General features: G+C 36.8%; 1 protein-coding gene across 2 annotated transcripts in view; it reads right to left on the bottom strand.

The window, feature by feature from the left end:
- PDSS1 (decaprenyl diphosphate synthase subunit 1) overlaps positions 1-15,998 on the bottom strand; it is a 44,817-nt gene that overhangs the window by 13,685 nt on the left and 15,134 nt on the right. For both annotated transcript variants that reach the window (XM_074193039.1, XM_074193040.1), the window contains exons 4-7: positions 15,411-15,541; positions 11,287-11,428; positions 6,036-6,147; positions 5,813-5,922 (exon numbers count right to left, since the gene is read on the bottom strand). In XM_074193039.1, coding sequence (XP_074049140.1) covers positions 5,813-5,922; positions 6,036-6,147; positions 11,287-11,428; positions 15,411-15,541 — 495 coding nt within the window. The remainder of the gene's footprint in view (positions 1-5,812; positions 5,923-6,035; positions 6,148-11,286; positions 11,429-15,410; positions 15,542-15,998) is intronic.

The raw sequence follows: 15,998 nt of genomic DNA, 5'->3' as shown, positions 1-15,998 counted from the left end.
GAAGACTCTGGGTTGTGGTTGTACCCACGCAATCCCAGAGGTGCAGGGTAGACCTGCTTTGCTGCCACTTCTCAGGGCTCCCCTCCCAGTCACCTGAGGCCTTTTGCTATCAAAACCTCATGAAATCAGGATTCTCTGGCTTGAGGGCGGCTCCAGGCCTCTCTTACCTTAGCACACAGGCTTGGTGAGACTGCTAGGGGAATTTTTTGCTTAATTTCTATCCCAGATGGCCTGGTTGATGGGCTGAATTCCCAGTAAGTGAGACATTGGTGTCTTGTCTCGTTAAATCATTGTCTTTAACAAAAAGCTTGCTTTAAATGGGTCATTCTCATATCATAATTATAATGCAAGTCATTTTTCATTCTTCAGTCTCCTTTTAAGAGAAAAAAATATCACTTTAAATATCTTAGAAATAAACATCTAAATATCAAATTAATCCTAGTGTGTTCAAGCAATTTTTCCTCATAATGTAAATTAAACAGCTCTTTTCCAGATGCAAAAGGCTCACATTTCTAACTGAGCAATCATAAGACATTTTTACCTGATAGATGAGTCTTTGAAAAGATTCTTTAAAGCTCAATTATGCTACGATTAAAGAATAAAGGCAAAAATCTAAGCTAAATTTCATCTGAAGCTTTTATTTTTGGTGGTTTTATTATCAAATTATCCAGGAAATACCTGAATTATGATATCCTATTACCACATCAAATAATTAATTCTGTAGAGAGAAGTTGTAGAATAAAACTGATAACCATTCTCCGGCCAGAGAAACCATAATTAGCTACAAATGAAAGAGGATCTTAATTTAGGAAAAATAGATAAAGATAAGATAGACTTCTACCTAATTTTTAACACCCTAGAAGAGGAAGGAACAGGGGAAATTACCGCTTTACCTTGATATGGTTAATTACTTTCTGCTGGAGAAATTCACTGTTTATCTGAGAACACACTGAATGTCGGCACAATAACAGGCAGCCATTTTTTATAGACAATTAATTATACTTGCTGAAACTAGTTTTCTCTCTCCAAATGAAAAAACAAAACAAAACAATCCTTTGCGGTGATCTAGGTTTAAACCAAAGGGTTCCAAATGTCTTAAAAGACTGAGTCTTTGGGAGTCTCTCTTAAAGGTAAAAATCATGTTTCTTTCCAATTTGGGGGTAATGACAAGTATTGACACCCCTACTCTGTATGAATTCTATCTTTCTAATTATTTCAATGGACCAAATCCTTTCAGTTTAACGTTTGTTGCCTAAAAGAAATAAAATTTCTAGGGAAAATGGATGTGGAAAACAAGCTTCGGTCATAACCTTGTATCCAATAATTAGTCGTATGATTTTAAGCTTCAGTTGTCAAGCAGGGTGCTGTAGTGGAGAAAGTGCAAGTTTGGAAATTTGGGTTCAAGATTTCTCTCTGGATCTGTTTTCTTATGTATAAAATGAAGAGGTTTGAGTAAATGGCATCAAAGGTCCCTTCTAGTTCTAAATATATTATTCTATGATCCAATAAATACAGAAAATAAGAGCAAGACAGGGCTGGTCTGAGGCTCAAATGAGACGGTGAATACAAAGTGTTATGTAAACATTATTCCCAGAATCACTGTGGAGGTTCCTTGCTATTTCTAAATTTAATGAATCCTTGCTCTCATCAATGTGAGTACAACTACCACAATGCAGATCACAAGGCAGTTGTCCCTATCTGATTCTAGTCTAGACCATTCTACAAATGATCTACATTACACTGAGACCTTTCTAAAGGTCTTCTAAACTTTTAATGTTATATAGACTAGTGCAACTCCCACCAAGTTCCATTTGTTCTCTCTCCCCTCTGTCTGGTTCATCTCCTCTTCTGCTCACAGAATTCCTTAATGGTGCATTCTACAGCTTTTTCCCTCAGTCATCACTGGTCCCATTGCAGCCTAGCTATCCCATTAGGCACCTCTGCATGGTCCTCTAGGTCACATACAGTATAGATCCCGACTCTTTGGAAGGTGTGTTGTACCATGATCTACCAGAACCACATTACTGATAAAGAGGTGAGTTTTTAGGACCAAGAACATTGTACAAACTTTCCAAATTCCCATTCCTGCGTCTTCTCAATCAGTACAGCTATGGGAGCGTGAATGTGATGGGGCTGCTAGGTGATCCACTGGACAGAGTACTGGTCCTGGAGTTTATATGAATGTGTTGCACTGGGAAAAACCTCATTCCCTCGTCATTATTTTCATCAAGAATGTCCTTGAAACATGAACAAGTCAAAATTTTATAGAGATGTTCTACAAAGATGTTTTACACTATTTTTTTTTTTTAAGGTTTTTGCTAGGCAATGGGGTTAAGGGGCTTGCCCAAGGCCACACAGCTAGGTAATTATTAAGTGTCTGAGAGTGGATTTGAACCCAGGTACTCCTGACTCCAGGGCCGGTGCTTTATCCACTGCGCCACCTAGCCGCCCCCTACAAAGATGTTTTATAGAGATATTTTTCACTTCTGGAATCTTCTTTTAAGGTGTTTTGGAAAGAATTCCCCCAAATGATTTGAAAATTATGTTATTTAAGTAGGGCATTTTCTCCTGACATCATTTCCTTGGAGAAGACCTGGGTTTAATTTTGGTTTCCTGTGACCTCAGGCAAGTCACAACCTCTTGTATAAAATGAAAGGGATAAGTCATCTAGACTTCTGAGTTCTACCCTAGAGCTAAATTCAAAATCCTAAGGAAGATTTCTATTTCCTCATAATAGACAATGAACAGACACTTAATAATTACCTAGCTGTGTGGCCTTGGGCAAGCCACTTAACCCCATTTGCCTTGCAAAAAAAAAAAAACCTAAAACAAAACCATAATAGACAATGAAGAATTCTAATCCACAGTTGGGCTCCATCACTTTGGAAATATGGACCTTCAATGCCAATTAATCAAACCTTTTCATTTTATACATAAGAAAATAGCAGTAATTCTGCTGAATTACTGACCCTCCAATTTTAATTAAAAATGCTTCTGGGGTTATATGAACTACTTAACTCTCCTGTCAAGCTTGCTGTAGACTTATTTTCTTCACTGTTTTTCAAAATTTTGTGAAGTTAAACAAGTCATTCATCTTTCTCTAAAACAGGTTGTTTTTTTTTTAAGGTTTTTGCAAGGCAAATGGGGTTAAGTGGCTTGCTCAAGGCCACACAGCTAGGTAATTATTAAGTGTCTGAGACCGGATTTGAACCCAGGTACTCCTGACTCCAGGGCCGGTGCTTTATCCACTACACCACCTAGCTGCCCCCTTAAACAGGTTTTTAAATGAGTATATCTAAGCCAGGTACTGCCCCAGTTTACTGTATCTCTCCACTTGGTCAGACTGATTGTTTTTTCTGGGCTGTTTTTCTATTTTATATTACTTAAAACTTCTGAAAAAAAAAAACATTGATAAGCTGATAGTCATTAATCCACTTCCATTTTTCAGCACTGAGAGCTGGGATGGAGCTGTTATAATTCAATTAACAACTTGTTATTGTAATTATTTCTTTAAATTTGGTTTTGATTTTGAACTTTCCTATAAATCAGGTAGGTACTAAACTAACTGTAAATACACTGATATCCAGTTATTTCCTGATATTTCTTATCATCAAGAAATGCTTTTAAAGTCTCTGCAATCCTAAGGAGATTCTCTAAAACAGTGGATTTCAAGTTCAAATAGAAAAGTGAGGAGGGACCACTAAACCACACATAAAAATCCCTATGGGCTGCATACTGACTGAAAATCACACCTTAACATTATCCATTTTTTATTCTATTTTTATTTATTTTGTTAAATATTTCTCAATTGCATTTGAGTTTGGTTCTGGCCCACCCAGCAGCCCATGGCATGCTTGACACCACTGATCTCAAATCTCGGTGATACTAGTTATGTTAATACGGACCTTTTGGGCCCTCAGCATGGAGGCAACATGCTGAAGTAAACAAGGCAATGCACCTGAAGTCAGAGGTCCTGGATCTGCTGAGATCTTGTGACCTTGGCACTTTTGGCCAATCTAGGTTCCAATTTTGTTATTTATATGATGAGAGGTTTGGACTAGATGCCATTGAGTACCTTTACAATGCTAAGGCAATGATCTCATGACTATCTTCTTTTTGATTCAACTAGGTCCAAATCCATGTAAATGTCATATTTGTTCCTTCATTCTTTCCCAAAAAAGAGAACGAATGACTGTCAAATGTTTCACTAAAATCTAAACAAACTAAATCTATAGTGTTCCCTACTAGTAACCATCAAAAAATGAAACAACACTAATCTGGTAGTACCTGTTCTTGATGTAGCTATGAGTATTTGAGATTGCTAATTCCTTTCTTAGATATTCACTATCCTTTTAATGTTATAGAAGTTTGCTAGAAACCAGAATTAAGTTCATAGATTTATAGTTCGCAGATTTTTTTATTCTATTTTTTGAAAAAATAGGATATTTGCCATCTCCTAACCCAATTCTCTGGGGCAGCAAGGTTTTGCATTGAAGAGTGCCAGGCCTAGAGTCAGAAAGACTCACCTTGAGTTTAAATCTGTCCTTAGACACTTATTGTGTGATTCCAAACAAGTCATTTAACTCTCTTGCCTCCATTTCCTCAGCTGTCAAATAACCCGGAGGAGGAAACGGCAACCCCTCTAGTATTTTGCCAAGAAAATGCCAAATGGGGTCATGAAGAGTCAGACCTCACTGAAAAAAATGACAAAAACAACAAACCTTATCCTCCAGAGTCATTCCAAGACCACTGACAATACCTCAGCAATCACACCTAGCAATATTTGAAATATGCAGGGATGAAGTTCATCCAGGTCTGGTGACCTGAACTCATCAAGGACAGCTGGCTTCCTAGTTCCCTATTTATCTTGAGGTTTAATTTTCCATTATCAGTTTTTACTCTTTTCTTTCCAGTCCAAAAATCGGTTACCTTGGAAGAAAAATAAAAAGCCAATAGCAAGAAATGTAGAGTTGGTTTGTTCTTTTTGATATGTCTACTCACCCTGAACAATAGTCCTATCCTTTCTGATACTTCTCTACCCCAATATATCAACAGTGGCCTTTTTACACAACTCCTCCTTCTCCTTGAAATAGTTTTTCCTTGTATCTTCAGGATTAACTCTTGATTATCTCCCACTGCTCCTCTGATGATTTTCTAGAATTTTTTAAACCCTAGAATCTTACCAATTCTTTCTCCAAAATCCTTGAACTTTATTTTCTAAAATTTAGGGAATATGTTTAGACTATGTAATAAATTCTAAAAATGATTGATTTGCCCAAGCTACTCCTCCCAGCAATCAATTTATTCCTTATGGAGTGATACTGAAATAGTTCATAGTTCTAGCAGCATATCAATACATCAATCATTGGATAAAGATCTCACATTTCAAGTATTAGTAATTAACTTTCATCTGTAGTGTAAAATTAATTCTTACCATGTTCCCTCCTATGTTTTAACTTGACTGGTCTTTGTATGGCTAGGAAAAACATGCTAGGAACTTTACATATTTTTAAAGTGGTGAAACCAGAAATATCTGTTGTCCAATTACTTCAAGCCATCCAAGAAGAACGTAAACTATAAACACTTAACAAGTTGAATGATTAATTTAGAGAACTTTGTGGCTCAAGAAAAGAATTGGAAGCCAATGTCTGTAGATAAAAGATAGAAAAACCTGGAAAGACAGCTTGGGTTAAAAGTCTTGATGTGTGAGTTTTAGAATTTAGGGCACTATTTTGAACTTGTTTCCCCAAGTTATCAAAAAGCTCAGATATGAAATTTCTGTCAACTTGACAAAAAGACAGAACGTACATACTGCTTTACAACTGTTGGCTAGGAGACTTGCAGTCTTCTTAAAGGTCTTATCAATGTAGTGAGCAAATCTCTCATTCTCATTTTCTTTTGACCCCAGCTGAAGGAATTCACCTGCAAAGATATGAAGGGTTCATTCTGACTGGGCTTTTATTGTCTTGCTAAATTATAAACAACAACAAAACAACTTAAAGGAAAAAAAAAATAAAAAAAAAAAAACAACTTACCCCGAACCAAGTCTTCAATGACTTGTGTTAAAACAGAAACAATGGTTGCATTTCCAATTCGTGCCAAAGCTACAGAAGCTGCTGAAAGGATAAAATCTCCAGCAAGAACTGCCTAGGAAAAAAGGAATGACAAAAGTAAAACTTTTATAATAGGCCAAAAGAAACTATTATCTCATTATGTTATATAGTTTTCCAGAGAGTGAAAACTCATGTTTTACAAGGTAATTCCTAACTCTTTAAGTTATTTTCTTTTCCTAAATACCTTTTCTTATTATATAGGATTAACTTCCATCATCCCTAAAGTTATGACAATTGGTCAGTTTCCTACTGAAGTTTCTTCAGTTCCATTTTTTTAATGCAATTTGAGAATTCTAGAATTCTCATATTTCTTGGTGATAGGAAAAGCTGACAGCACAGCAACACAAACAAGTATGCACTCAGACAAATAGAAAGGCCACATGGCATAGTGAAAGGGATTGGAAAGTCCAGGGCTGAAGTCTTGATTCTCATACTTATGGGCAATGTGACTATGGGCAAGTTACATAACTTCTCAGTAATCCAAAAAATTAAAACTTTAAATTACAGAGACTCTGAGCTTCTTCAATAAGAGTTTACACTTGGGAGTTTCTTACACCAATGAAATCACTGTCCTTACCAATATATACATCACAGATACCTCCTCCCCACACATACTGCCAATATTAGCATTAAAAAACCACTTTCCAAATACTTTATGCACTGAGAAAATGTGCTTATTTCTAGAGGACTATGGGGTTTCTATATGTAACTGTAATAACATATTCCCTTTAATTTTTTAAAAGTGGTGAATAGATAACCAACCATGCTACATGGCACCACATTATGAGAATTTAAAAAAGGTTAGTGTTACAATCAAATAAGAAACAAATTAATTTAACACATTTAATGCTATGCATAATCACTGTCTACACAGTTTAATATATTACTTACTCTTCTGTCTTCCAAAGGGTATAGAAGATAGTGTTATCTACAGAAAACGTATTACTGTTATAAGGCTATCCCTCCCAAACCTTAGGAAAAAAATCCAGGATATATCTCCCATTTCTAAATAAGAAGATTAAAATCAGTTTAGCATGGTACAACTGGAATTTCAGTGTTTTTAAGAGATTTAAGAGAAAACTGTGATCTTTTCAATCATAGTGAAGCATGCCCATTAGGGTACTCTGACTGTGAAGTACCAGGCCCAGAGATCAGTGCCCTGAGGACTTTTGGGGAAGCTTGGCCATCTAGTGGAGAATCCTGAGAAAGCTGATGAACTTTGGAGTTGGCCCTCTAGTGTGCACTGGAGACCACTCTGTCACCTGGCAGGGCCTAGGCAGTGCTTTACCTTCACACACTGACCCCATACATCATTGTGTTGTAACTCACCTGCCATAATTATAAGTACCATCACTTTTGGATAGAGCAGGTCAACTGAGTGTTCTCCACATTAATTCATGTCCTTCCCTGACAAACTCTCCCTAGACCATTCTCTCCTAAGAAAAGCTTCTTCAAGATGGGACCCACTGCTCTCCTTTTAAAATCTGCACATACAGCATGATGCCTGGCTCATAGCCAACATTTAGTAAGTCTTTCAACCCAAGGTGTCCTGCTTTCAATTGTTGTCTTTTGTACATAGACATAATTTCCTCCCCTCCATTTGGTGATCAGTTCCTTGTAAAGATTGTTACATTCTTTGTACTTGTAGCTCCTGAGTTTATATTGCACAATACCTGGGACAAAGTAGTCATTTAATAAAAATACTTGTTGACTCTGCCATTTGGAAAGCTACAAAAGGCTGAGGCAAAACCTAAAGATTTAAGTTAAGCCCAACCACATAATTAATATATTGAAATAAAACAATTTACATGGTCTATATCAGAGATATCAAACACAGGGTCAGCAACAGTCCCAGTATGGCTTGAATAAGATTAAAATGTAACTGGGAAATATTTAACAAAATTATAACTACAAAAGAATACAGATAATGTTAATGTACAGCTTACTAAGATAATGACCCTCCTCTACTGATATAGACCAGTGGTGTCAAACAAATAGAAATGGGGGGCCACTCAAACTGTACCCTAGAAACCCCGCAGGCTGCATAAGTTTTATATCTATGTCTTATTGTATTTTTTATTATTTTCTTTCATATTTCCCAATGTCATTTTAATCTGATTCAGTCACATGTGAATGTTGTACCTGTAGCTAGGGCATGTTTGATAACCCTTGGTTTTACATCAAGGGGCTGTGGGGAGAAAACTGCTACATAAGACCTTAAAGTTGTATAGAGGAAGGTTGTAGAGTTATTATTATAGAATCAAAGAGAATTCAAAGAAATCTCTGAATTTCAAAGCTCAAAGGGACATAAGAAATCATTTAGTCAAAGCCCTGGAATTATAGCTGAAGGCTATAAGGAGTATAAGTTAAAATAAGTCTTTAGGGGCTGAGCTCAAAGTCTCCAGAATCCCTGTGTTTTATGTGGGTTTGTTTTATTGTTTTTTTCTCTTTGAATTAAAATACTATCTGAAGATACCTTTCTTATACCCAGCTAGTGAGTATTCCAGTGTCTTCCAAACCCTCATTCCTCCACCTCTCCAGCAACAGTAGATGTATTTCTTCATATATCTGAGTTTTGCTTATTCCACTTTGAATCCAGTTAATAGAAATCTTCATAGATTTTTCTGAATTTCTTGTTATCATTTCACATTGTGAAACAGCCTATTATATTAATGAACCAGTTTGTTGAGCCATTTCCAAGATGATGGGCATTCACTTTATTTTCACAATATGATCAGCAGGTTAATATTTGAAACATATGGTACTTTTCTTTTTTATCTTTGTTCTTGGGAGGAGCTGCACTCAACCTCTACAAAAGGATATGAACATTTAATTTTTTTGGCCTAATTCCAAATTTGTTTCAGAATAGCTATTCCACCAATAATGTAATGCATTAGTGTGCCTATCTTTCCAGATTCCCTCTTATTTTGCTTCTTCCATTTTTTTTTCCCTTTGCCAATCTGATGAGTTTGAAGCAAACCATCAGGTTTAATCTCAGTGCCATTTTTACTAGTTAGGTTTAAAAGAGGAGTAGGGAATATAACTAGAATGGAAACCTACAGCTAGATGCTGCTGATCCTAATGAAGAGGAAGAGGTCACTTTATGATTCTCAATAGCTTCGCTACTAAACCTCATGAACTCTGAAAGGACAATTTTCCAATACTGGCTTTAGGCACAGGTATAATGTGATTTGATGGACATTGTAAATCTCAGTATTGTAGAGACTAAATTGATGGTATTTTACAAAAATTTTCACAATATTTTGAATTATGTTGCAAAAAAATTGAAACAACTCATATTTAATGGTTGAAAATGAATTGTGGAATGGGAACATAGGTGACTAATTATGAAAGTTTTATGATTTCATCACCAACAGATCTAAACTCGAAATCCTTTTGAGACTTTCCATAATTTACGGAGAGAAAGAGTAGAATGGTCTAAAGGACAATGGATTTGGAATCAGAAGAACTGGGTTCAAATCTTACCTCTGAAATGTATTAGCTGAACTCGGACAAGTCATTTAATCTTTCTGAGCTTCATTTTCTCCTCTGCACTATTTGGTGATGGTGAAGCGGGGAGAAGGTAGAGGAAATAGAAGTTGACTGATTATTTTGTTTCTAAGTTTCCTTCTAACTCTTAATTCCAATTTTCTATTAAGTATAATTTTAAACTCCTTATTATGAAAGGTCTATCAGGCTACAACTTGCCTTTCCAACTAGTTCCTAAACCTTTCCTTTATGTTTGATCTTCCATTCTGGTTCTCTCCTTTTCCATCTCCATGTGTTTAGTCATGCCAATGACTTCTTTTGTTTTCCCCTCTGTTGGGAAGTACTTCCCTTCCAGGTCTACCTCAGACATGATGTCTTTCTGACACCTGTTTCTGCATCATAATTCTTTTCCTATATCTTTTTAAATAGTAGGCTCCTTCAGAGTACCATCTACATTCTATTTCTTTGTCATGACAGCACCTCACCAAGTACACTAGATATCATGAAACTCAAATGAACGGAAAAGGAGAGGGAAGAGGAGAAGAGAGGAAAGAGGAGATGTACTTAAAGAGCACTTATATGGTCAAGGTTGATATGCTGCACACTTCACCCATATCATCTCATTTGATTCTCACAACAATCTCCAGGAGGTACACATATTTCCCCTTTAACTGTTGAGGGACCTGAGGCAGGATTCAAAGTCGGGCTTTGCTGACTCCAGACCCAGTGCTCGATTCACTGGATCACTTAGCTGCCCAATGCAAAGTGCTTGAAGTGCTGATAATTCAGTTTTCAAAGTGATTCTAAGACTTTTGATTCCCATTCTTTATATTTTCCTCAATATCCTCTGACTGATATGTATAAATTCTCATTTTGCACAACCCCAAGACATCTTGTCAACGAGTCTTTTAACTTTGATAGGCAGAAGTTGAATCTGTCTTAAGAGCCTGTACATATTTATACTAATCCATTATTTGAAAAGACAAAATGTTCAAAACAGACTATTTTGGACATAGACCTCTGATGGGCTCAGTACAGAACTCCTAGTATGGAAACTTTTGTTCACTGGTGCAGATCAGAAACTCATTTACAACTTCTAGCTTTAGAGTTTCCAAAGACACATAGTCAGTATGTGTCAGAGGCAGGACTCAGATTGAGATTCAGTCCTCAATGCCAGCCCTCCATCTAAAATACCACACTAGCTTTCTCAAATTTGAGTCACAAAAAGGATAAGAATACATTTTTTTGCATTCCTTGGAACTGAGAATTTTGAAAATAAATTTCCCCTTCCAAATTAGATCTAACAGATTTATCATAGTTTTTTTTTTTGATGTACCAAATACCTGTTGTAGTATCCAACAATTCACACAATTTATATTTCTAATTTACTATCAAAATAACATAGCTCAGGGGCAGCTAGGTGGTGCAGTGGATAAAGCACGGGCCCTGGAGTCAGGAGTACCTGGGTTCAAATCCGGTCTCAGACACTTAATAATTACCTAGCCGTGCGGCCTTGGGTAAGCCACTTAACCCCGTTTGCCTTGCAAAAAACAAACAAACAAACAAACAAACAAACAAACATAGCTCAACAAGAATGTTATAGCAGTTTTTAAAAAAATCCTTAAATTGGGCAAATCAAAAAGATGAGTACCACTTAACTGTGTTAAAAGAGTTATAAACATACCTTCTTTTCACCCCAGATCTGATTAACTGTGTGTTTTCCTCTTCGAGAGCTTGCATCATCAATAATGTCATCATGAACCAGACTAGCGGTGTGGATCATTTCTGCAATTAAGGCTATGGTACGCTGACTTGCTTGCACATCACTAATTAATGGAAAGCAATGCCTTTTTAGAATATATTCCATATATTGCTGCCAAAGCAATCATGTGAAAACATGACAATCTATCTAATGCAGGATTTTATTTATTTTAAGGAGATTCATCCTAGATTCCCTAAATTGCTTTTCTTTACTTGAAAGAACCTGTTAAGAAAAATAGACTTGCTTACTTACATTTTTTTTTAAATGGCTATTCTGCTTAGTGGTGGTACCACTGTAGTGTTAGCTCCTTTCCCCTAATAAGAAAAAAATGTATCTGAGTAGTGTTAGCATTATTTGTCTCAGAAATCTGCCTATTACCCATGAGTTATTTTCAATGTACAACAATGCAATGCCTAAAAGAAGATGGGACAATGGCAGTTGAGTTTCAAGAGAACGGGGAGATCAGAACAAACATTAAAGAAAGAAATATCAGTGAATACAAAATTCTGACTACTGATTTTCCTACATGACCCACATAAAAGAGGAATTTTGCTATTTTAACAGGAAGCATTTCAAAGGACCATAATATTACTATTCTCTCCTGCAGTCAAGTTCTCTTGCTCAATTTTAAATAAGAGAAAACGACTAGGAAACTACCAGTCAAGTTTTGACTTGCCAACCTCTTCAAACCTACAAACTGAAGGGTACTTATGGACTACAAAATCAAAGTGTTAAAATCATAGGGAAGAAAAACAATAAGAACACTACATTAATGTTTTTTCTCTAAATTCATAATCTGAAGACATGTGAATTAACACCAAATATTTGAACTTACTGAGGTCTAAAAGTAATGAAAAAACTTAAATTTCCATAAACAAGAATGAAAATTTTAAATCATCAAAAGGAAGTCATAGGAACTGATCTATACGTAACAAAAAGTGATTAATTAGCAATTTCCCTATTATATTACACAGGAAACTTAACTCGAAAACATTATCCACTCATGCCATTTCATTACCTTTAGGCCAGGAATTCGATGATGAGATCAATAGTCATCATCTATCTAAGGTATAATTTATTATTTTACATGCTTCTAGATCACATTAGGTTGATCCCAATAGGGTGGGCAAATTATCTTATTAAACCATTTTTTTTGGTGGAAAAAAGGAGACCCAAATGGGTTGGGGAATTTGTTTTTCTAAGGTCCCTCAGTGAGTCAGTGATAGAAGTTATCTTAGGAATCTAAGATGCTAAATCCCTTGTATCTGTTTGGATTCTCCCTGGCATAATAAGATATTATTTTATTACTCTATTAGAGAAACACCTGTTCAAATCTCAACTTTGCTGAAAATCACTCTGTATAGGACTTGGTTTCTTCATCTGTAAAATGAGGAAGATCAGGAGTTCTTAACCTGTTTTTTTTTGTCTTGGACACCTTTGGTGAAGCCTATACCCTTTTTCAGAGTAATGGCTTTTTAAAGGTCCATAAAATAAAACACACAAAATTACAGAGAAAACCAGTTATATACTGAAATACAGTTGTTTTTTCAAATTCACAGTCCAGATTAAGAAGCCCTGGCCTAGATCATCTCTCAAGATTCCTTTCAGCTCCAAGCCTCTGATCATGTCAGCTGAATGCTGTGGGAAAAGCATAGACTTTTACAGTTGTTTTAAATATCAAAGCTCATTTACTGGACTACTTAGTTAACTGAATTTTGGCCTAGTAAACAAACAAAACTGCCTATTGGTTAGTAGAGGAACTTACCTTAAAACAACAATTAAGGCCTCCAGCCTTTGCCATGCATTCACAGGCTGAAGGCTATCTCCATTCCCATAAGCTGCATGTGTCAGCAGCCTGGGACTTCCTGTGGGGAGCAGCAGGGAAATGGTAGCATGCAGGCACCAAAACACTAGAGGTCCTTGTACTTCCCCAGTGTAAAGCAGCAGCCTCTTATGAGGCTGAGCTATCTCTTCTAAGTCCCTCCCTCCAGTAAACCCTGTCAAGCCTGGTTTGGCTCTCATGAGTTATTTTCAATGTACAACAATGCAATGCCTAAAAGAAGATGGGACAATGGCATGTCTCAATGGGGCCTGCTAGGGCTGTCCAAGTGAAGGTGTGACAGCTAGGGATTCTTTCTAGGGAGAGGGGCTTTATGTAATGGAAAGAAATATTCAATTTCAGGTACTGGAAATAAAAAATGTGTTCTCCCTTCAAGTTCAAGGACCCTTGAGATCCATCCATTGACTGTGGGGGACAGTGGGTCTCAGTGGACAAAGGATCTGCAAAACTCCTTGGAACTCTATGAAGAGGCTGATGAAAGTGAGTGTGGTATAGAAGATAGGCTTTCAGGTCAGGAAGACCTGACTATGAGTCCATGGACAAGTCACTTAACTATCAGTGGACCAGACAATCTCTAAGACCAAGAACTCCATATCACTGGCTGCTGTGCCTATGGAGGGAGGTTGCATACTGAGAATGCCTAAACCCAATGAAGAAACTATAGGTTTGGACAAAATGTAGAAAAAAAATTAATTTTATACAATATTGAAGCTGAATACAGAAAAGTGGCAGCTTATGGTCAATGGTACTTTCCTACTACTGCTCCCATTTACAATCATTATTTTTTTGTAAAATCCTTTCTCAGAGATCATTATCCTGTGACCCACCTAACAGAGTATGTTAAATGAAGTAAGAAGAGACTTCCGGTATGCAAGATGAGACTTGTACTTTGACCACTCAGGGGATAACCAGATGGTGGTGTTCTTCCTATTGCTACACCTCCCACCACCCCAACAAAAACCCAACATCCTGCAGCCCATCTGCTCTGTGTATACATAACACCCTAACAAGCTTTTGGGGGGACCTAAAGCTTTTGCTCCTAAGGGAGGGCGCCAACAACCATTATTCTAGCAGCTCTGAGTCACTGCAGCTCCTGTCCAGAAACAGGCTTTCCAGGAAGCTTGCTGCTGCATTAGGCGGCAAGGTCTGGAGAGGTGAGGCAGAAAGCACTCTGAGTATACAAGGAAACATGCTAGCTCCCAATGCCACCTGGATGGCACTTGTAACTTTTTTTTAATTTTTCTAAGGATGGATTTGGCAAGACCCGACTTCTGTATTTAAGACTTTTTAAAGAAAAAAAATGGAAAGGCTACTAAAATCCAAGGCAAACTCAATTTTAACAGTCACTTGATCCTAAGGAACCAATGGGTATTTTCCATCTTAATTCTTCCACAGGCAAATTCAAAGAATGTCTAGTCAGAGAGACTAAAGTGACAGTATTTCCTTTCAATGTCTCTAATTTATTTCAAAGAAGGAAAATAATGAGTTATATTTTGCATGGGTCTTAGATATGTAAAGAATTATTTCTTTTGAAACTCACAGTAATTTTAAAATTAGGGCCAAAGATATGGAAAGTCCCTTTAAAATTATGATTATTAAAACACTAAACTTGAGGAACCAAATAGCTAAAAACATTTTTTCTTTATTTCTTGACTATTTTTTCTTAGTTTGCTTTTCTTTAGGAATGAGCCTTTTGGACAGTCATGACAAGGTACTTACCAGCAGTTAGCTGCATACTGATGCCATTCCATTGGCTTACAATAAGCAACCTTTAAAATTATTAGCTCATTTTCCATCTGTATAATGATTAAACCAGCACATACATCCTGCAAGTTTTATTTCTTGGAGAGGAAATTAAATGGAGCTGCTAAAGTTCATTTTGTGAACATTTCGTGCAGCTGCAAGCCTTTCCTGGTCTGCTCATATGAACAAAGTTCCTGGCTTGTGATCCAAATTACTAACAAGCTGCAGATTTTCTGGGTACCTTAATATGTCAACTGAGGTCCCATTCTACTGATGAAAAGATTGCTCCTCAAATGAAGACCATTTAGCAATTACTGATGCCTAGGAAATACTCTTAGGGCCTTTAGGAAGTTAGAGGACTTCTCAAACTCAGAAAAAACAGACAAGTAATCACGAGCCATTGTCTGCTAGGTATTGAAGAGAACAGATTTCTTAATAAAGCATTCCAAGGAACATAACTCACTGGCAATTGTTGTGATGAACATTGCACGCCCGGGCCATTAGCACCACGACAATTGGTCGAAAAGCTTTCCCTCTGCCATCAAAGTAGTATTCACACATTTCCTTAAGTTCTGTTGTAGATACCAATAATTCCTGAAATAAAGGGTCTATTTCAGTGCTGTGTCCAGAATACACAAAGATCCAAAATAACAGGGGTCTTATCACTTATTAGCTATATGATTTGGGTTGGGATGGGGGATGGCAATCATGGCACCTTGCTCAGCCTCATTTTTTTTTTATCTGTAAAAATGGTAAGACTCATACTTGCACAATTTTGCCTACTGTAGAAAGAATACTGTGTAAATCAAGCAGGGGTTCAAAGTCAGGATTTGGAGTAGTAAGGCCTGGGTGGCCCTAGGTTAAGACTTACCTGTATGGGGAGAAGGTGTTTCCAAAGAACAACTCCACAGAACAGGGAAATCACCCATCCAGAGCATTCTTAGCATACAATAATAAAAGTATTTCTTTCACAAATGTTCATGTCAAGTAGTAGTGTTTGACTGGAAAAAGTTCTAATGATGTTAATTCAGGCCCAGCAGAGTCCTAGCCA

This window comes from Macrotis lagotis, chromosome 7, assembly GCF_037893015.1.
Source record: "Macrotis lagotis isolate mMagLag1 chromosome 7, bilby.v1.9.chrom.fasta, whole genome shotgun sequence".
Lineage (NCBI taxonomy): Eukaryota > Metazoa > Chordata > Mammalia > Peramelemorphia > Peramelidae > Macrotis > Macrotis lagotis.
This window is presented reverse-complemented; position numbering and strand designations above follow the sequence as displayed.